General features: G+C 45.6%; 1 protein-coding gene across 2 annotated transcripts in view; it reads right to left on the reverse strand.

Moving 5' to 3' along the window:
* Nucleotides 1-22044, reverse strand: part of pdlim5b (PDZ and LIM domain 5b) — a 77527-nt gene that overhangs the window by 30586 nt on the left and 24897 nt on the right. For both annotated transcript variants that reach the window (XM_076303137.1, XM_076303135.1), the window contains exon 3: nt 17949-18100. In XM_076303137.1, the coding sequence (XP_076159252.1) occupies nt 17949-18100 (152 nt within the window). The remainder of the gene's footprint in view (nt 1-17948; nt 18101-22044) is intronic.

The raw sequence follows: 22044 nt of genomic DNA on the forward strand, positions 1-22044 counted from the left end.
CATTACAAAAGTATGTTGCGGTGATGGGGATGGTCCAGGGTTTGGTCAAATCCGGGGATGAACATGTCAGAGCGGGTTAGGCTCGATCCGCTTGGGCTCTGGATATCTGTACAGCTCAATCCTCACAGCAAATTGTTACACCACAAGACAGCCAGTCCTTCTTCAGTGAGTAATAGGATAAACAAGTAAAGCAAATCTTTCTTCTGACTCATGAACGGATATAGATCTTGAAATTATGATGCATGCCATAGTGCTCTAGAAACTTTTCCCTTGGATTGGAGGAATGCACTTGGTATAGTCTTTGCCAACTTGATTTTCTGATACTGGTGCACACCACCATGTGACACACTGCAATGCATGGGACCTACATACAACCCCTTTACTTAAGGCAGATCTGGACAGGTGTTACGCCATGTCCTAACCGGACACGATGTGAGCGAACATTAGCGATGAAATCTGTTTTGTTTTCAATTGGAGTGTCCTGACTACAAGTGACGCGAGCAGCGCGACGTTTTGAGAGAACTTTTGTTGGACGCCCAGTTTCTATTTTCTTTCTTTCGCTCGCTTTGCTCTGCTATTTCGAATAAGAAGTAGGACACAATAGAAGAGCATTTAATTAAGAGCATTAGAAGAGTATTTAACGGATCCAGTGTAGACATTGACAGTCGCTCGCTCGGATCCTGTCAGTGCAGGTGTCAGTGCAGCATGGATGGGTGGGGACTGCTAGAAAGTGAGATTACACACTGTGTCTGAAAGAACTGAGTCTTATGGAAGTGAGTCAGTGCCTGGGAGGATATAGCCAACGCGACTGGTTCAATGTATTGCATGAGACGAGGGTACTCCAATCAGCAAATGTGATATAACGTTTCCTGACTGGAATTCTCATCTGCAACTTCTGTGACCACATTTGTCATCCTTTACACAGTGCTGACATCAATTAGACTAATGACATTGGCCATCACTCTGGCATTTAACTCCGCATGAAAGACTCTCTGATATCTAATACACTGTGTTGAAGGCTAACAGATCGATGCTGGTTGACAGGGTTTGGTGGAAGAATGCCATCTGAATGCCATTGATTTTCTACTAACTGATGAATGCCCCCACAACCTGTTCTGCAGCTCAAGAGCTGAGAATACCACTAAACAAGGTAATGCTTCCCCTAACTTGGCTAAGAAACAAAAATGTATATTAGCGACAACCCATTCAGACCATTAGACTCAATGCCAAATCCATAAAAAACATATTCATGCGATCTGTTCTTTGAGAAAACAAAAGTTGGCACTAGATACCTGAGGTATGTGATACATTTGCAATGTGTGAGAAAATGCCCGAGTGTTGTTTTGATAAGAGACAACTGAAAATTGTGAGCATTCATGGGGTTGGCATTCGCACCCCGGCATATGCCAGAGACTGTGCAGTCAGACCAAGTCCAGACTTGGTTTCAGCTTTTTCTCATTAATCTCCATTAAAACCAAACATGCGGCCAAAAGCCTCACAAACAAGTCGGCCTCTCCGCGCTAGGGACAATGTGGCCTTCTTGTCTCCAATAACAACCACTGTGAGTCAGCAGCCCGGTTCGTTCCGGAACACTGTCACACTTCCTGTCTGTCCGTCTCTTCCATAAAAGGAGCGGGGGGGTTGTGGGAGAGAAGATTCAGCATTCACATTGTCCATCCAGCCAAAGACCCGGGATCATCACGGGATCACCGGGAGAGAGGTCAGGAGGGAGAGATAGGAAAGATGGATTGGCGGACGAAAAGAAAAAACAACAACTGTTGGACGGGCAAGAACAAGAACACAATAATGAATGGAGGGAAAATAAATGATGAATGTGGTGGTGTGAGAAGAGAAAGCAAAGTGAGGATCATTAGGGAGAAAGCAGTGTTGTTGGGGGGGGGGGGGGGGTGGGAATGGAATGAAAGGCGGCGGATGATTGAAACGATGTGTTAACTCGGCTCGGCCACGCCAAAGTCACTCGGGTTTATCAGCGGCGAAACGCAAATGAATCCCAGAGTGTGGCAAATGGCTCCAACGTGGTGCGGAGGAACAGAACCAGCAGCCAGGATCCACAGGCCACAATCTCCCCATTCCAGATACCAGAGGAGAGGAGTTCTTCTCGGGGGTGGTCCTCTTGCAGACATCTGGGCTGCTCCGCACTAAAAAAAACAGGGGGGGTGGGGGGGGGGGTGTTGGAAGGTGTTTTGACTGTGATGGGATCATCAGATCTTCCGAATTAATGTTTTCTGCGTGTTCTGGACGAAAGCAGACTGGGCAGCGATCTTGTGAGTCTCGCAGCGACTAAAAAAGAGCTGGGCTGGGGTTTCAAAAAGGCATAAACATGTGCCCTAAATGAATAAAGAGTCATTCCACGACACATTCAACATATAAAGGACTGGGTTAAGGGGAATTAGGCCATGGCTATTCAAAGAGAAATTCAGTTAGACTGGACAGTCCACTCCAGACACAGACGCATCGCGAGAGACATAAAAAGAGAGAAGAGAAGAAAAGAGAAGAAGAGAGGACAGAATAAGGCAAAAGAAGAGAAGAGATGAGAAGAGAAGATAAAGAGACGAGAAGAGAAGAGAAGACAAGTAATAGAGAAGAGAGGAGAGAAGAGAAGAGAAGACAAGAAATAGAGAAGAGGAGAGGAGAGAAGAGAAGAGAAGAGAAGAGAAAAGAAGAGAAGAGGAGACAAGAAATAGAGAAGAGGAAAGGAGAGGAGAGGAGAGAAGAGAAGAGAAAAGAAGAGAAGAGGAGACAAGAGAAAAGAGGAAAGGAGAGGAGAGGAGAAGAAAAGAGGAGAGAAGACAAGAGAAGAGAAGCCTTATGCAGGTGAGTGGAGTCTCTGCACTGTCCTGGTATTTGCTGTGGCATGCGGGTCAGCACTGGTCATCTGCTAACTCCAGACACACAGCGGCAGATAAATAAAGCCGCCTTTCATCGCCTCAGGCACCACGGCCACTTTTCATATGAAAATCAACCTGGCCAGGAGCACATCAGCTTCTGGACTTCCCCCCTCTTCCTGCACTGTAATCTAATAAACAAACACTGTGTGTGTGTGTATGTGTATGTGTGTGTGTGTGTGTGTGTGTGTGTGTGTGTGTGTGTGTGTGTAGATAGATAGATAGATAGATAAGAAATTCAAGGTAAGGTGTGTGTGTGTGTGTGAGAGAGAGAGAGAGAGAGAGAGAGATAGAGAGAGAGAGAAAGAGGAGAGAGAGGACAAAATAAAACTTTTGGGGAGCGGTCAACGTTTCATCTCATGTCCAATGTTTATGATTTTTAAATTCCCCCGCGTCAACCGAATCCAGCCGAGTGATTTAGTGGGCTGTTGTTGCGCTTGCCAAGCCATGAACAAAGGCATTTAGTTTATTATTTGCATAACTCTGTCTGGTGAGGTCATGAGATCCCTGCAGCATGATCCATGAGCTCAAGGACAGAGCAATCAATCACAGATAAACCTCAAAACAACATGCGGTAGTTAGAATGCCATCGCAAACCCCCTGGGCCAATTTAGCATAGTTGAATTAGCACTAGTATGCTGCTACTTCCTTCTTCTGCTATATGCTTTGTTTTGTGCTGACAATGAAGAGAAAATAGGATGCAGGGGAGTATTGTTGCGCTCAGATGATCTAGAGTTTAGCCAGGTGTGTTTAAACCAAGAGTAGAAGAGAGAGAGAGTAGTAGTTCGCACACTGAAAGAAAAGACTTAAACAAAGTCTACAGAAAGGAGTTTTTCCATTTAATTTTGGGAGCAAGAGCAGACGTTTCAGCCGTCCGGCTATTCTCAATACTCACAATGAAGAGAAAATAAAAATCATATTAGGGACCCAAATAAATAAAAATATATAATATAATTTGAGGGCTGGGCTCTATCACCACTATTTTATTTTACTTTGTATGACATATTTGAAGTCCACTAAGAATACAAGGAACAGAAAACTAGGACATGATCGATATGGTACGATCCCATAAGACCAGGTTCCGAACACAGACAGGAGCCAGAATGCGTCTCAGTGTGTGAAGAGCAGCAGTGTCTGGGAAAGTCATCAGCGGTGGGCTTATGCTGATCACTTTGGCCTGGCCCTCACTGGGCTGTCAGAGTCTCATACTACTAAAACAAACAAACAATGCTGGTGTCCTCTCTCTCTCTCTCTCTCTCTCTCTCTCTCTCTCTCTCTCTCTCTCTCTCTCTCTCTCTCCCTCTCTCTCAGTCACGCATGCTCTGGTTCTCTCTTTATCTCCCTCTCTTAGTCACCTTCTCTTCTTTCCTTTCCCTTCTCTGTGCCTCTCTTTCCCTCTCTCATTATCCCTCTTTTGCCCCATCTTTTTATATCTCTCAAACTCTCTGTCTGTCTCTCCCCCAACACTGCTCACACTTCCAACAGTCTCTCCCTCTCCCCACTCTGGTCTTTATGTGCATGAATTTGTTTTCTCAAAAAATACTTTGCAATACCTGTAAATGATCTTTTGCAAAAATCGTTCACTCTTTTTTTTCGCTCTCCTTCTCACACTCGTTTCACCACCCCCACCCCCCCCCCACCCCCCCAGTCTGGGAGAACATGGCAGAGGTTTCGGCCAATCGCAGAGCAGCGGCCAAGAGCAACAGTCTGGCACATGCCATACGTCTGAGTGATGGAGAGGCTTCAGAGACCGGGCCGCCCGCATCACTCATCAGAGGCCCAGACAAGCCCCCCCCCCATCCTCCTCCTCCTACTCCCCTAATACCACCTCCTCCTCCTCCTCCCCCAATACCACCTCCACCTCCTCCTCCTCCCCCAATCCCACCTCCTCCTCTTCGTTCTCCTCATCCTCCTCTCCCTCCACGGGCCTTTCCTGCCCTGGGGCTCCCCAGGAAAACCACCAGCAGCAGCCTGACTCTGGCTGACAGAAGTGAAGGTCTGGGGGGGGGGGGGGGGGGTCAGGGGGGGGTGAAGGAGTGGGGCGGAACGTAGCGGTTAGCGCTCTTGATGGTGTCCGCTGGTGAGTGCATCAGCGGTGAATCACCCCAGCGAGACGCCTCGCTCGCGCTCGCAGGGCAGAGAGTTCAGAAGCGGCACACGTAATTGTTTTCGACTAATGAGGGGGCTGCTGCGCTGAGGCTCACAGGTGCCGCCGACGAGTCCGCTGAGCTCAGAGCAGCTGGGGAATCGCCCAACACAGGGGAGAGAGGGAGAGAGAGAGAGAGAGAGAGAGAGAGTGGAAAATAAGAGAGAAAATAAGTGGAGAACAAGAAAAAGACACAGTGAGAAGTCTGTCCTGTAGATGTGTAGACAGGCTGCTGAGCTGAGCAGGTTGTAGCACACACACACACACACACACACACACACACACACACACACACACACACACACACACACAAACAAACACAGTTGAGGTGTCCAAAAGACTGAAGGACTTATTTTTAGTAAGCCAAGAGGACTCATTAACATTCTTCTTGCTATCCGCTGGTGAGGAGTTAAACTTTTAAGACATTTCTTTGAACTTAATGCTTCTACTTAAGGTGTTTCATGGCCAACTTAACAAGAAGCACCGTGGCCAGATTCAGCCGCATAATATGGTATATTTCTTCTTCCGTCCGAATAAATATTTCTCTATGAAGAGATCTGCTGTAAAGATGGAGAGGATTCTGTATACAGTAAAACTCTGAAGTGCTATAAAACAGGAAACAGGACCATAAAGGGGACTATGACTTCTCCAGTGTGACTTACTACAAACATTCAAAACATTCAAAACTACTGTAGTTGGGCAGAGGAACTTACTTAGTAAATGTCAGGTCAAGAGTTCAGGTCCAATTCGGAATAAGCCATGTGGGAATTTCAGACAAATCTGTTTCATAGGAATACTACTATGAAGACTGTAAGCACTCAGAGGAAGGCTGTCTTGCACCCCCTGTACACACACACACACACACACACACACACACACACACACACACACACACGCTGACACACACACACACACACACACACACACGTGCAGACTCACACACGAGCAGATGTTTCATAATGTCTCTCCCAGGTTTTATGAATGTGTCTCAGGGTAGCCAGCCAAGGACCAGTACACTAGAGAGCTGAATAATTAAAACCATAGAGAAGGCATGTTTCAGAACCTATACCTGGATTCAATGAAAGACAAAAAACCTTCCAACATGTAAACCCCCCCCCCCCCCACCACCACCACCACCACCACCACTAAACTAAACTCTGAAGAATCTTTCAGTGCATCTAGACTCAAAGGAGAGGATTGGACTCAACAAACATTTCCCCATCAGCATTGCGCCTGAGGCAACATTAGAGTGTTGACAACTAATATGTACTTATGGCATGTCCAGGGTTGAATTACGATGTGATGAGAGATGTACCTGGGAAATGCTGGAGTGGCCCTGGGGAGCCCGGGCAGATGCTAAGACGGAGTGGGCCGAGAGAGAACATAACATGGCGCTTATTAGGGTGAGGGAATCACACAGAGGGAGGCTCCCTGTGGTGTTCACATTGAAAGGCTGAGCAGTGTATGTTCCATAGTAATGCAGATACAGCACCCACACACACACAGAGACACACACACACACACACACAGAGACACACACACACACACACACACACACACACACACACACACACAAGAAACACGACACACACATGCACACACACATACACATACAAACACACAAATACAAAATACACACACACGCACATACATACAAAGACACGAATACACAAGACACACACACACACCCACACACACACCAGGGTTTCCGTTGTCCGGTAATTACCGGACATTGGCCGAAAAAAAAATGAAATGTCCGACCAAATTAAATCTCTCCGGTCAAATTGTCCGATTGAAATTGGCTAATAATCCCGTCCTCTAACGCAATCTGAATTTGAGAATTAATAAGACTTAATATGTAAGCCTATATTATACGTCCTCTGGCTATATTTTTAAATGAACAGGCTCTACCGTTTGAAAAGTAAGCTATTAAACAACACGCATAGCCGCTGCATTTCAAATGGGAGACGCACGCTTAAAACGACCATGTTAAACAACAAACAAATGAGTGAGGCGGTTCAAACATGGCCAGGCCCAGGCAGACTAGCCTTAAAAGTCAGAGGCCAGACGCGATGGATGATGATAAATTGGTAACGTCTGAAGCCTCCGCTGTCCGGTCAACTCCACCACCACCAGATAAAAAGCAGAAGTGTCGGGCGTATATGTCGGAATCAGTGACATTGGAATTGGAAGTGGAGTTGCGGGGGGTGCGGCCGCTACAAGACACTGTCATTCTCCGTGTATACTGGACATGCAAAGTGTTCTTTACCCAAAGCATACAGTAGGCCTATGCGTTCTCTGTCTATGATGTGCAGGGTTAGGGCCTCCTCGACGAGGCGATTACTGGTCCGTGGATCATTTCTGGCACAATTAAACAGTATCATTGAATCGCGGCCGAAAGAAAAAGAAACTAAACATTTCCCAGGCCAGAATAGGAAACATATCTTAATTTATTGTTATTAAATAAAGAGGCATAGCATTAGGGGGTAGTGGTGTGAGCGCTCATTCTTGTGTGTGCGCATCTGTGTAAGTTAAACAGTCACCACTGGAGATAACGTGGGTAGCAGCAACAAACAACGTCGCCTTTTTAAAACAACGAACGAAGCTTGTTACGATCTTGTTAGGCATGTTTAAGTTGAACATGTTGCATTCTATACAGCCTGATTATTCCATTCTTTAAGCTACATAGCCTGTCTCCAGTTTTCCTCAATTTGACTAATTAAGAAGTGATAATAGGATATTTGACCGGCATATCATCAAAATGTCCGGAAAACGAAACCTCTGCCGGTCACTTTGACCGGCACAATTTTTTTCTAGCGGAAACCCTGACACACACACACACACACACACACACGCACACACACACACACACTTCCAAACACACAAACACACAAACACAAAAGACACACACACATACACACCCAGTCTCAGTTGCAGAAAATGAACAGGTGCTTGGCGAGCTGACTAGTTTGCTCCACTGACTAAGCGATGACCTGATGTGTAGAGTTGGACAGTGTGAGGGGGAAGCCATTGGAGAGTGAGAGATACAGAAGGTAAAAAGAGGAAGAGAAAGAAAGACAGAACACATAAACAGCCAGATGAAAAAAAGAATATAAAGGAATGTATTCAATGGCGTGTTGTTTTCAAGGGAGTGAACCTCCCAAATGGCCATAAAATGGTTGCTGTGGGCATGTCTGTGGACACACACACACATACCGACACACACACACACACACACACAACGACACATACACACACAAACACACAGCGGCACAGCGCGTGACGTGGCAGGTGAGCGTGACGGACATGCCACAGAATGGCGCGACGCAAAGCAAAATGCCTTATCGCATCGCCGCGGCCCGCTCTAGGCCGTGCAAAAGCACCCATGCTGGCGACCGACGCTGACCAAACGGAGGACAAGAGAGAGAGACAAAGGAGTCTTGTTTCTGAATACTGACGCACTGAGTGACCAATCAGCACCAGAGCGCACCCTCACTAAGTCCCTGTCTGCCCGGGACAGCAGGACTCCTCCAACAGCAGCCATTACGGAGCCACCTGGCCTGTCTGGGAATTCATGGTGGCTCAGGACAAAATAACTATTAGGCGCCTCTGGAAAACAGCAAGGCTATTTGGCACAGACAAAGGAATCATTCATCTAGACTAGAGAAGTCATCCAACTTCAAATGAGAGAGCTCACCTTGGAGAACCTTTAAACGGAACTTTAACCTCCCCTCTCCAATAGACAAAGGAATTGAGGAACCCATCATTTTTTCCCCATAAAAACTATTTTCTGTGTACTTCTAGCGTACTTTCGTTCACAACACATGTATTGTATAAATACACAATAAACCAAGCGAGCAGTACTCTTTGGCTGCGTTGTGGTTAATGTACTGTACATCCAGGCATCTGCAGTGTGGGGGCGGCGGAGCAGAAGAGAGCTCTGAATCAGCGCTTCATTCTGACACCTTCAGGTGGCCTGCGCTGTGTGGCTGCATCTGGGACGACGGAGATGCTTCAGAGGAGAGAGGGAGACGAGGACGCCCTGGACCGACTGACCACCCAAGCTGGACACAATGGAAGATAAGGATGCGGTAGATGGGTCTCTGGGCTGTCTCAGGATTGAGGAGATACAGCTTTGTGGTTCGGCAAGTGTGTGTGGGAATGTATGCTTGCATGCTCTGTGTGTGTGTGTGTGTGTGTGTGTGTGTGTGTGTGTGTGTGGTTTGGCAAGTGTCTGTGTGATGCTGGGTATGTACATGCGTGTGCTTGTGTGTGTGTGTGTGTGTGTGTCTGTGTGTGTGTGTGTGTGTGTGTGTGTGTGTGTGTGTGTGTGTGTGTGTGTGTGTGTGTGTGTGTGTGTGTGTGTGTGTGTGTGTGTGTGTGTGTGGCTGTCCCAGAGTTCAGAAGTTACAGCTATACGGGTGGCTCCTGCAAGTGTCTGTGTGACTATAATCCAAAGCGACTTACAAAAATGAGGAATAACATTCAAGCTACAATGCAGAGGAGACCTTAGGAAGCAATTAATACTATGTTAATGCAGCTAATACTACATCACTGTAATGTATATTATGTAGGCTTTGCATATGTGTGTGTGTGTGTGTGTGCGTGTGTGTGCGTGTGTGTGTGTGTGTGTGTGTGTGTGTGTGTGTGTGTGTGTGTGTGTGTGTGTGTGTTCGTGTGCGTGACAGCAGCCAAATAAACAAAAACCAAAGCTAGCTTTTCCATGGCTGTTGGAGTGACCTTTTGAACCACAGCTCTGGAGTTTGTAGTTGATGATCATTCCCCCGCAGCATCCAGTTAAAGAGTAACACTTTCTCAAGCCAGCAGAAAAGGTCAACAAAAGTAGAAAAATCTGACTGTGCCTGCTCAGCTGGAAAATATTCAGAGGGTTCTAATTTTAGCTAAAACAAAAAGATTGACAGATGCGAGACTGGGAGAAACATGGTGTTTTTCTTTGACCTTCTAGGAGCACTGGCAGACAGGCCAGCCACACCAGAGAAGCTCATAAATATGACACACACGAACACACACACACACACACACACACACACACACACACACACACACACACGAACACACACACACACACACACACACACACACACACACACACACACACCCACACACACACACGAACACACACACACACACACACACACACACACACACACACACACACACACACACACACATACACACACAAAATACATGCTTACATCTCTATGAAACTTGCTCACCCACATGCACAGGCACACCCACTGTGAAACACACACACACACACTCCAGTCCTAATTAAACTGAGTCTCTTGACATCCGGATGCACACAGCCTCTGACACACACACACACATAGCACCCCCCCCCCCCCCCCACACACACACACACATACACACACGGGAGCCCCCTGGTGTCATCTGGAGGAAGAGAGCTTACTGGTCCGTGAGGGGGTTTATAAGCAGGCAGTCTCTGTTAGCCCACGTTTCTAAGCCACTCTGCGGTTTATATCAGAGGGCTACCAACACAAGGTTAGAACCCTTACATCAGACTTGAGTAGCGTGGCAGTGCATGCTAAGTTCCTTGTGAAACATTAAAAGGTCTCATAGTTCTATACACAGTCACTTTTACAAATATACCTCTGCAGAGTAAAGGGGTTCCTTGTCCCTCAAAAACTGAGGTTCTATGGTATTTATTTATTCATTTATTATCCTCCTTCTTTGCCCTGTCTGTTGTTCTGTTTTCTTTTATTTATCTCTTTTTGTAAATATTATCAATCAGTTTCTTGAAATGTTGGAAATTAATAATAATTTTAAAAATACCTGAAAAAATTCTGAGGAATACTACAAGCATCCCTACATCAGAAAACAAATCAATTCTTGGCGCTTTTAAATGTAAAATGCCATTCTGGACGGCACCCTTTTCCCTTAATGTGTGACGCTTCCCTGAAATGTGAGAGAGCCAGTTGTGTCATGTCAAGACCCCACCCCCAACCCAACCCAAACTCCGGGGTACTTGAAAACCACTTCACACACTGTCTTCCCCCTCCCACGCTTCCCCTGGGCCCCAGCTGGCTGTAAACGGGTGAATGAAGATTGAAGAAGCAGGCGGCTTTTTAAAAGCTGACATTGGCAGAGGCCTACTAAGAGCAGAGAGGGGCACCAAAAACCACAATGCATTCACAGACAGATACTGGAACCCTCAGACAAGACGGGGAGGGGGCGGGGGGGGGGGGGGGGGGGGGCAGGAGGAGAGTGTGGGACAGCGAATGCTGCTGCTGTCAATTTCTGCCTTTCTCGTGTCTTACATGGAATTTGCCAAAGAAGAAGAGAAAGCGCAAGAGAGAGAGAGAGAGAGCACAAGAGAGAGAGAGAGCACAAGAGAGAGAGAGAGCACAAGAGAGAGAGAGAGAGAGAGCACAAGAGAGAGAGAGAGCACAAGAGAGAGAGAGAGCACAAGAGAGAGAGAGAGAGAGAGCACAAGAGAGAGAGAAAGCGCAAGAGAGAGAGAGAGAGAGAGCACAAGAGAGAGAGAGGGAGCGTGAGACAGAGAAGGGATGCCCGGCCCTGCCGCTGAGTGACGGATAATAGCGAGGGAGGACGTGAAGAAAGGATGTGTGTGATGTAGCCTATCGCCTTTGATACACGCCAAGGGCTCTGTGCTTGCCGTACACTGATGCGGGTCACTTCCACCCAGTCTCCTCGGGGCATGCTGAAAGGCGGAGTGCTTATAAGTGCCCTTCTTCCTGGCAGACCTGGAGGGGTGAAGCGGATAGGTGTGTGTGGGGGGGTGGGGGGGGCTGAGATGAGTGTAAGTGCCTTCATGGTTCCTTGACAGGCACTTATAGACTCCTGTTGCAGAATGTAAGTAAATCTGCTACAGGGCATCGACTTACTATACAGGCAAAAAATCTGTCTGTCATTGGAGCATACCCTCTAAATATATATTTAAATGTGTGGTTCTCTCTCTCTCTCTCTCTGTGTGTGTGTAAGTGTGTGTGTGTGTGTGTGTGTGTGTGTGTGTGTGTGTGTGTGTGTGTGTGTGTGTGTGTGTGTGTGTGTGTGTGCTCTCTGTATAAGAAAGACTTTCAAAGCACACTTTCATAGCAAATCACAGCGTTATCTGAGCTCGGCCTCTTTTTGGCTGTACTCTGGCGTTAATGGATATCACAAGTGCTTAATATACGATTAGGACTTTGTTCCTACATGACTGGAATTCATGAGAATCCCACTTTGCACAGACATGTAGAACTTTCCACTACCTACTAGCAGTCATCTAATGAACACCATATCATACAGCACACATACACATACACCTGCAGGATCAAAGTGATGTGCACGCTAAAAGCCCACTAAATCAAGGAATAACTTGAGACAGTCTAACGTTGAATAAAACCTAATACCCATCCGAGTTGAGCTTCGCATGTCAGCATTTGCTCTCACTAGCCTTCCAGATGAATGGGAGGATGGCTCTCCTTTCCCCAAGCAGACCTGAAACTGCTGGCCAAATGTGGACGGCTTCTTGGATACAGAGTGCCTGTCACATCGTAAAATTCTTTTATTAAAGCAAGGCGCAAGCCATCTGAGTTAGCCTGCATGTCTCTCACAGTTTCAGAAACACACACACACACACACACACACACACACACACACACACAAGCACAAGCACAAGCACAAGCAGCCAGAAAGGACGCTGTTGTTTGATGGAACATGTATGAGGCCAGATTTCCATAAAGAATGTCCTCAGCTCAGAGTTTATATAACACACAGTTTGACGTGCGAGAGACGTATTCAAGGTTTTCACTGCAAGGCTCACAAATGTTTAAGAAATGATTCAATACAGCACAAAAAAAATCAGTCAGAAAGATTAATATAAACCATTTGATTTAACCAAAATAGCAATTAACATTGTATCCATCGTCAATTTATGACTACATTTTCAAATAATGTTGAGAACTACAGCCTGTCAAATATCTCATCATTGTTTTAAATATCTCGAAATTGTTTCCAATGAAGTTGAGGAAATCTTTTTGTAACTCAAATCTCCCACCTCTCCCTCTTGCTCAGCAAGAGCTTCACTCACTCTGCCATTGTGGTATAATTACCATCACACTTGATAGCAAGACCCAAGTTCTGATCACCTAGGCCAGAAGAATCTCACTTTCACATGATGCACAGATCTGATGGCTAGTATTTGAGAAGGGCCTGTGCTGACTCTCTTCACCTCATAGCATGCGTCTGATTCCGACATGCACACAGAGACCCCATCTTACGAGAACAGCCTGGAGCGCTTTGGGGTCGGTGGGACTTCTCTTCCTGCACCTGTCCAAATCCATCCTGTTCTCTCAGGCTCCTGGGGCCAGAAGGGACTGAGGTTGGACTTAAAGCATTATCCCAGCTTACGGTGGGAGGACCTTCACTGGATCTTCACACATCCCATGAATCACCATTCTGGCACAATAGATTTTGTACACTTGTACTCGCAAAACAGGGGAAGCAGGAGGATACACCATCTGACAAGGGTTTGGGATCAGAGACAGATACAGGACAGAAAACATTGCTTGAAGCAGACGAGAGGCGCCATTTCCATTATTTTTTTTGGAAAAGCAGAGAGAACAAAAAAATAAGAGTTAGAGAGTCCAGAAATCAATGTGGTTTGAAACGAGCTGATGTAATCTATACATCCAAAATTTGCTGAACTGACAGGAAAAATACTTTTTGTGTGTGTGTGTGTGTGTGTGTGTGTGTGTGTGTGTATGTGGGGGGGGGGGGGTTTGTGGAGTGGATGGAATTCTCCAGAACGTTCCGTTTCCAGAGGGGCATTCCAAGTGGTTCTACTTCAACAGCTACTACTCCAACACACTGCATGTGCCAGCCTTCACTGACACTCCTCATGACAACTGCTGCCAGGCAAAGCCAAAAAACACCCCAGGGTCGCTTATCATACGAGAACTACGGACAGCTCTGAACTTGAAGAAAGAAGAAGAAGAAGAAGAAGAAGAGGAAGAAGAAGAAGAAGAAGAAAGACGAAGAAACAGCACCGACCCATTATTTTCCCATTCGGAGTGTTCTGCTGTGGCGAAGCACTTGCATTTGATGTTTCATTGAACATCCATCACAGGCGCCCATTACTACTGGATTACAGGCCTCAGCGCAGCAGGGCTGATTTGGGGTCTGTTTTTCCTCATTACTAAGTCCTTAAAGCTTCTTAAATCTGTCACTGTTGGGACCGGATGAGGGAGAGAGACGGCAGTGCAGAGCAGAGCAGAGCATGGCAGGTGGAAGGACCATGTGGGTACTTTACAGCGTATTTTACCACGGTGTACGGAGGAGGTTCCGCACTGCTGGGAGATCGCAGGTGCAAGTCCTGTCATTTACAAAAAGCACATTGACATAGTGCAGAGGCAGTGTTCACGTGTGCGGTTGAGTAACGTCTGTCTTTTGCAACGCTTGTTCTACTCAAAGAAATGTGGCATCTACTCCAGGAAAACAGAGATGTTGAAATTCCTCAAGGGTTTAAAAAAAAAACACCATTCTCTCTCTATCTTTCTCTCTTTATCTCTCTCTCTCTCACACACACACACACACACACACACACACACACACACACACACACACACACACACACACACACACACACACACACACACACACAAGACCATACAACAAATGGACTCTGGATTTTTAAAGGGCTATGCGTGCGTGCGTGCGTGCGTGCTAACTTGCTCTAAAGATACTCCCTGATTGCTCCAGTGTTCTGAAGATAGTTTGAAGATGACCTAACATGACATTTTTTGCCCCAGTGAGCAGGCGTAAGCTTTTTGACGCAGGCCTGGGGAGGGTCTATCAGGAGCCCAGCCTGAAGACGGACCCTAGGCAGCTGTGCTCGGAGTGGCTCAGTAACGCTAGGTTAGCGTAGCGTAAGTATCTCTGAGGGACCCCAAAACACAGCCCCGGCTTTCTTCTTAACGCAATGTTATCTTAAAAGTAAACCGAGATATTGGTGGAGTGGGACGTTATTTTTTTTCTACATCCGAGGAAAAGAACTGGGAGCTTCAGGTTTGATGATTTTTGCAGATTCGCTGCGCAAACAGCCTCAGTATTAAACAGAAGAGAAAAAAAATGACAAAAAGAATGTTCCATAGAACCAGCGCAGTGGTGCTCCTACTCGACTGCTTTCCGACCTCGGAATCTATGATGATGATTGCACATAAGCTCTCCAGTACCTGCTGGACCGCCACAGGGATTCCACACATCGGCTCCACCGCACTGAGCGATCGGACTGGGAAAATGTGAGAATCTTTTTGAAAAGACAGTGCTTTGGCGGTCGAGAGCAAAAGCCTTTTTACTGTCCCCTGATTTATCCGCCCCAAAGGCCTGGAATGCCTTTCGGGGGCCATCCTCAGCATATGCTAACACAGGGGTCAGAAGTCGAAGGCGAAATCAGATGGCCTTGACGATGTCTTATTTTGTGCCCGTCAGCAGAAGTTGTATCATAAATCATCGTGAAGAGGTCCTGTCACCGTACCTGACCAGGAAAAGACCCATTTGTAGGAAGAGCAAAGGTCAGCAAGTCCTTAAAAGTAGTTTTAACTTTCTAATGGTGAAGGCCTACACAGCTTCTGTGGTAAATAGACAACCTATTTCAGGCTTTTTGTGACCTTTAATAAATCTTCTCTCTCTCTCTCTCTCTCTCTCTCTCTCTCTCTCTCTCTCTCTCTCTCTCTCTCTCTCTCTCTCTCTCTCTCTCTCTCTCTCTCTCTTACACACACACACACATACACTTACACCAGAATCACAAGAAATCTCCATAGCCTTGTACAAACTCCACTACTTCAAGCGGTAATGGCTCTCTGATGTGCACTTCAGATCATAATGGAAACGCTATGAGCTCACAAACACACGCCAGGCTTCTGCTTGTGTGCGGCTGCAGTGCTAACCAGACAAAAGACGCAAAACAGACTCAAAAAGGCCAAAGCACAGAAGGATAAAGGCCCAGGGCAAGACGAAACTAGCAAAGTGATACCATACTAAGTATGTCTTTTTATTGAGTTGGCATTCCACATTCTTAAGTATGAGAACGCAACTCAGGAATAACATCTATGTTTATCTTTCATTGCTGCATACTTCCTGGGGGAGAGGCAACACATACCTGTACACAGAGGGAGCTTGTGACCAACAAATGTCCTTAAAAATGTCAATGAACTGTGATGAAATTGACCATATTAGCAGAGGGTCACCTCACCAGCAAGGCCTGTTTTTGTCCAATTGAGGGAAAAGTATCAGATTTTCATGGCACTGGAACTGACTGTGATTAGGACTAAGGACTACAGGGTCTCCCAGAAAGCTAATTAAATGAATAATTCTAATTAGTAATCCAGTTTTTGCCTGAACAAACTTGAATAATCTGACAATAAATTAGGGACAAAACAAAACAGAGAGTCAAACATTATGCTGTGAATAGTCAGTTGTCATGGCTCTTGGGAAATCACAGAATTTCTCTTACTGGCTACATTGACAGTTGTCAAGAGGCCAAAGACGACAACATTCCCGTCTAACCCACTAAATGCCCGATTCACAGATTCCAAAACTCAACGAGGGGCAATTTATAGTTCAAATCCAAACACATTAGACTGAGTGCTGCCGGCGTAAATGACAAGCTACGTCTTTTAAACGTCTCGGTTTTTGAATACCGTTCCTCCGAGTTAATAAGCCCCCCCCCCTACTTCTGCACAGGAGTGAGCCGTAAGCCCCAGTCCGCTGGAGGGGGGGGGGAATGGGGGGGGGGTTAGAGAGATGTCTGAAAAAACCACACACCCGGCCGCACGCTGTTGTGCTTGGCCTCCCCTTGCTCTCCGGGCTTGAGGAACCAGAGGCGGGAGAAGGAGTTACGACCTGCTCCTCGCAAGCCGCAGAAGAGCGCGGCGAAGGGGAACAAGAGCACACAGAGGAAAGGGAAGGAGAACGGGAGTAAAACAAACTGAAAAAAGAGACTTGTTTTGCTCTCACTGACACCCAGAGGCCTGTGGGGGTCTCTGAGCGTTCAGTGATGTTCTCTCGCCTGCTCTGCATGTGACCGCACTGCCGTTCCAGCCATGCCTTTGATAGTGGAGGTATGATATATGCCTCGCAGTCTGTGTGTGGAGGGGAACTACGCGTACATGTGTTTATTGGCTGTGTTTTCGCACATTTCGAGTTCGAAATACAGCGCAAGCTCTAACAACAACAGGGTCGACTTAGGGACACAGCAGAGCGGAGGCCAAGATGCACATTAACTTTTAAAGGCCATGATGTTTACTCCTCACTGAATGAAACAAAAACCTCACATTTACTGACGTAGGGCTTTGTCCAAGTATGTAAACAAGATCTAATGTTCTCGCTGTTGATTTTAGACATGCAGTATGCTTTCTAAAGCTCCGTATCCAGGGAAGGAAATCCCATTTCATTGTGTGTGTCTGTATGGTATAACAGAGGGGAAAAAAACTCTTGGTGCTACAAGCTTTGGTTGAGCCTGTCTGTAGACCTTAATTATATTTATCTTGTAGTCATGCTTTTACTATGAAATGTTTGGTTTCCTTGATAGGCTCCATGTGTGGACAAGTTTGAAGCACTTTTCATAGCGCATGGCTTCTAGTCTATGATACAGTGTAGGCCATTAATTTAGTGTGGTAACACAAAGGGTAAAAATATTCTTCAAAAAGGAGTGTGAACCTCTTTTTGAAGAATATCCTGACACATTTATGTCCTGCACCTGGGATATGCACAATGACCTCTTCTAACTGAACGTGACACAGAGGTCCACCTACCTTCCCTATTCTCACAGCTTTACTGCTGGTTGTGTGATTTCCTCGTTTTAAAAGGAGGTGAGTGTGTTTGGTTCGTGCGATGTACAGCTCGGCTCTTACTTTTTCAGGGTGAGGTTCAGGTTGCCAGTGCAGGCCTTGATCTTGTTCTGGGCCTCCAGATGGGTCATTCCATCTGTGGAGATACCGTCGATGGACAGCACAGTGTCTCCAACGCTGATCTTGGCTTTGGATGCCTTTCCCCCATCTGTCAACTGCCAACACAAAAAAGTCGCCAAATTGAGAAAAGTGAGTGAAAAACAATCACATCTACTATGTTTGATGCCCAAAGCTTTAATTCAATTTTGATAGCCAGTAATGTGAGTCCCCCCTTAATAATATATAACTGTTATGAACAAGCGTGTATATGTCATGTAGGTAGGTCATGGAGAAAAAAACTATACAAACGCTTATGCCTATCACACATGTGTATTTTCGTGTGACTCTTGCGTAACACCTCGCCTTACATAAGACGCTTGTTTTCCTTTCCTCTCTTATCAGTGTGTGTAAGAATAGCTCAGGCCCAAACTAATGGGAGATGCCGGAACATACGCCAGCCTTTTGAAGCCAGACACTTATATGCTATACATCTCCCAGACTTGAAAAAGATACGGTAGACAGTTAATGATTCAACCGTCCAGGTAGCATGTGTCTGGCTTCTCTGTCAAATATTGAACTAAGGGCAATCAGCGTGCTTCGGCAGTGAGTAATAGATGTAGACCATTCTGACCCACTTGGCTGTGACAGAATCAAAGTCAAAGAGAATAAACACAGGCAGGTACTATAACTTATTCCCTGCTGCTTTCAAGCAGAGAAAGCCAAATAAACGTTCTTATGAAGTGTTTTGAAAAAAATACAACTTGTGGGAAACTGACCAGTAGATGCAGGAAAGATTTCAGACGCACAGTGGCAATTTATGAGCCTATTAAATCATCTATGAACTTTTTTTTTTTGTCTAGGCTCAAGGCTGCTGCTGTATTGCTGCTTTATCTGATTGTGCCTGACAGGCTGCCACAGTTGTGGTGAGAAACGTGGCCTTGACGTGGTGGTGGGAGTTTCAGGAGGGGTAGAGATCTTATCTGGACACATGACAACCTGTGAGTCTGTGACAACACAACCACTTGTACACTTGCACACTTTGCACACTTTGCAACTTGTTGTTGTTGTCCTGTTGTCCTGAAAACACAACACTTCTGCTGCTCTTACATAACTTGTACCACTATGCCACTTGCTTACTTAGGTCAAACAGAACTACCTCAGCCATTTATTGGCCTGACTTTGCACTATTATATTGACTGTCTATGCACAATTGCACAATTTCAACCCAATTTTGCTGCTCTTATTTCTTCATTGTATGTGCCTTCTTATTTACTTTTTAGTGTTTACTTGAATGTTATGTTTGTCTGTGGACTTAATTGGTAAAATATGTCTTGTCTTCACCGTGGGATAGTGAGAAACGTAATTTCGATCTCTTTGTATGTCTGGGCATGTGAAGAAATTGACAATAAAGCAGACTTTGACTTTGAAATAAGTAAGTCCAACAGTGCAACAGTGTAAGAATAACGTCTAGAGACCAGCATAAAATAAATATGGACATATAAGAGAATAATGTAGACAAAGTAATATAAAAACTATATAAGTGCAAGAATAGGTTGAAGTAATAGGGTTACAGCCATTGTATTATATATAAGTATATAAAGTATTAAGTATTAACTATGGCCACAATCCAGGCTGTGGGAGGGAGGGAGGGGATATGAGTATGTGCTAATATAGCATGTAAACAGTGTAGCAGTAAAACAGTAGGCTAGTGGACAGTCAGTACACAAACATGGAGAAGGTGGAGAGGCAGACAGACTATGCAGAGAAGTCTATCTCTCCTCTTCCCTTTAGTGAGGCATTGAACAGTTCAATGGCCCTGGGGACAAATTACTTCTTCAGTCTGTCAGTTGTGCATGACAGTGAGCGAAGTCTCCAGCTGATGAAGCTCTTCTGCTTTGTAATAGTGCTATGGATTAGATGACATTCATTGTCCAAGATGTTGATCAGTTTGTTCAGGGTCCTTTTATCTGATATTGAAGTGATGCACTCTAGTTCAGCTCCCACTACAGAGCCAGCTTTCCTTACCAGCCTGTCTAGTCGCCCAGCATCCTTCTTCTTTATGCTTCCTCCCCAGCATACCACAGCATAGAAGAGGACGCTGGCAACAACAGACTGGTAAAACATCCTGATGAGCTTGCTGCAGACATATAATTATAAATATAATAATATGTTTATTTTATATAGCACATTTCTCAAACCCAAGGTCGCTTTACTAGACATTGAAGGACTGCAGCCTCCTCAGGAAGTACAGCCTGCTCTGCCCTTTCTTCTAGACTGCTTCAGTATTGACTGACCAGTCCAGTTTATTGTCCAGGTGTAAGCCCAAATACTTGTAGGTGTTTACCACCTCCACATTGACCCCATCAATGGAGACTGGTAGCACACTAGTAGTAGATTCAGGCTAGTAAGAGTGGGCAAAGCTCTTGGCTTGAAATCATACAAAGAACACATAAGAGTGACAGCTCACCAATTAGGACTGCTTGTTAGAGGGTGACAGGTTCACTAATGACGTAATGGTAAAGTCTGACGGCTGCATTTGTTGTTACAAAACACATACACACCTGTCTGGACTGTTAGAATGGTTTTGGTGGAGCAATGTTACATGAAAGTGTTTTACATGTCAAGAATGTGTGCCTGTTACTACAAGAAAAAAAAGAGAAAAAAAAACAGAATCTATTGTTTATTTCCAGCTGGAAATTTTTGTGAAAATTATGAAAATCCTCACTATAAAAACTCATAACAACTTCAACTTAGTTTGAATAAAGAACTGAAGAAAATGTATAGAGAACTATTAGAGGAGAGAGGGTCTTATTTTCCTCTCTAATTACACAGTCATGACAGTGCCTGAGCCCACACAGGATGTACACTGATGCAACCATGACAACTGCATGACTTGACGCCAGGTGTGGCTGAGATGGGCTTGCACAATGACGTGCGGCGCCAATAAATCAGTTTCAGTTGATCCATCGGCATGACAGACCCACATAAACACACATACACACATACACACATACACACACACACACACACACACACACACACACACACACACACACACACACACACACACACACACACACACCACTACTATCCCTACTAATCATGAACACACACGTACCCTCCATTGCAACCATGAAAATCACACACACGCACACACACACACACACACGCACACACACACACACACACACACACACACACACACACACACACACACACACACACACACACACAACCCTACTCCCACTCAGCACCTGGGTAAGAACTTGCCTGTGTCAGTCTGGGACACTGTGTGCTCCAGGGAAACAGCAGTAAAAGGCACACAGTCTGAGGGCTGGGGCGGCGCCCTGCCCTCTCTCAACCTCCAAGGCTGGCTTTGTCATTTCCTTTCACAGAAACATGCTCATACATGAACAGCATTGCCTCAATAATCACCATGTGCAGCAGAACAAACTGACTGTCACATGCTAACAAAGCTAACAGCTAACTCTCAGCCCAACACTCTTTGGTGACATTGTTTAACAACATGAAAAAGGACCAAATGAAAGGACAAACTATGGGGCTATAACAGCATGTGCTTTTTACGCTATAGTACATTTTCAGGTTGATGTATGTATTAAAGATTACAAACCTAGAAATTAGATTATGCTAACTCAAGAAGCTATGTGTTTATGTTGGAAAAACTCAAACTGGTGTGAGTACAACAATACAGGAAATGCCCCTCAAGTTCCTGGGATCCCCTTGTGCGTCTGCAACACAAGGGCACAGTGAATTCCTCTCAGGCCAACAACAAAAGACTCTCTGCCCCCACAGCTCCAGCAGGAAACCATACTGTACTGAACTCTGCCGGGCCTGCCTGCTGCCGCATTGTGTGAGGAGAAGCAAAAGAGGAAAGTGCTGCGAAGCTTTTCCCGGCACCAAGCTAAGGAATGGGAAAGTCTCGGGAGACTCCGGTGACACGTTCCCTTAGCTTTTCTATTGCCGATGTTATCGTACGACAGGAAGCTAATGGGAATAAATGTGGCTAACATTTCAAAATAAACACACTGACAAGTGGGGG

This window comes from Alosa pseudoharengus, unplaced genomic scaffold, assembly GCF_046254945.1.
Source record: "Alosa pseudoharengus isolate Yale_2024_CS ecotype anadromous, Long Island Sound unplaced genomic scaffold, YU_APseudo_1.1 YU_APseudo_1.1_scf_24, whole genome shotgun sequence".
NCBI lineage: Eukaryota > Metazoa > Chordata > Actinopteri > Clupeiformes > Clupeidae > Alosa > Alosa pseudoharengus.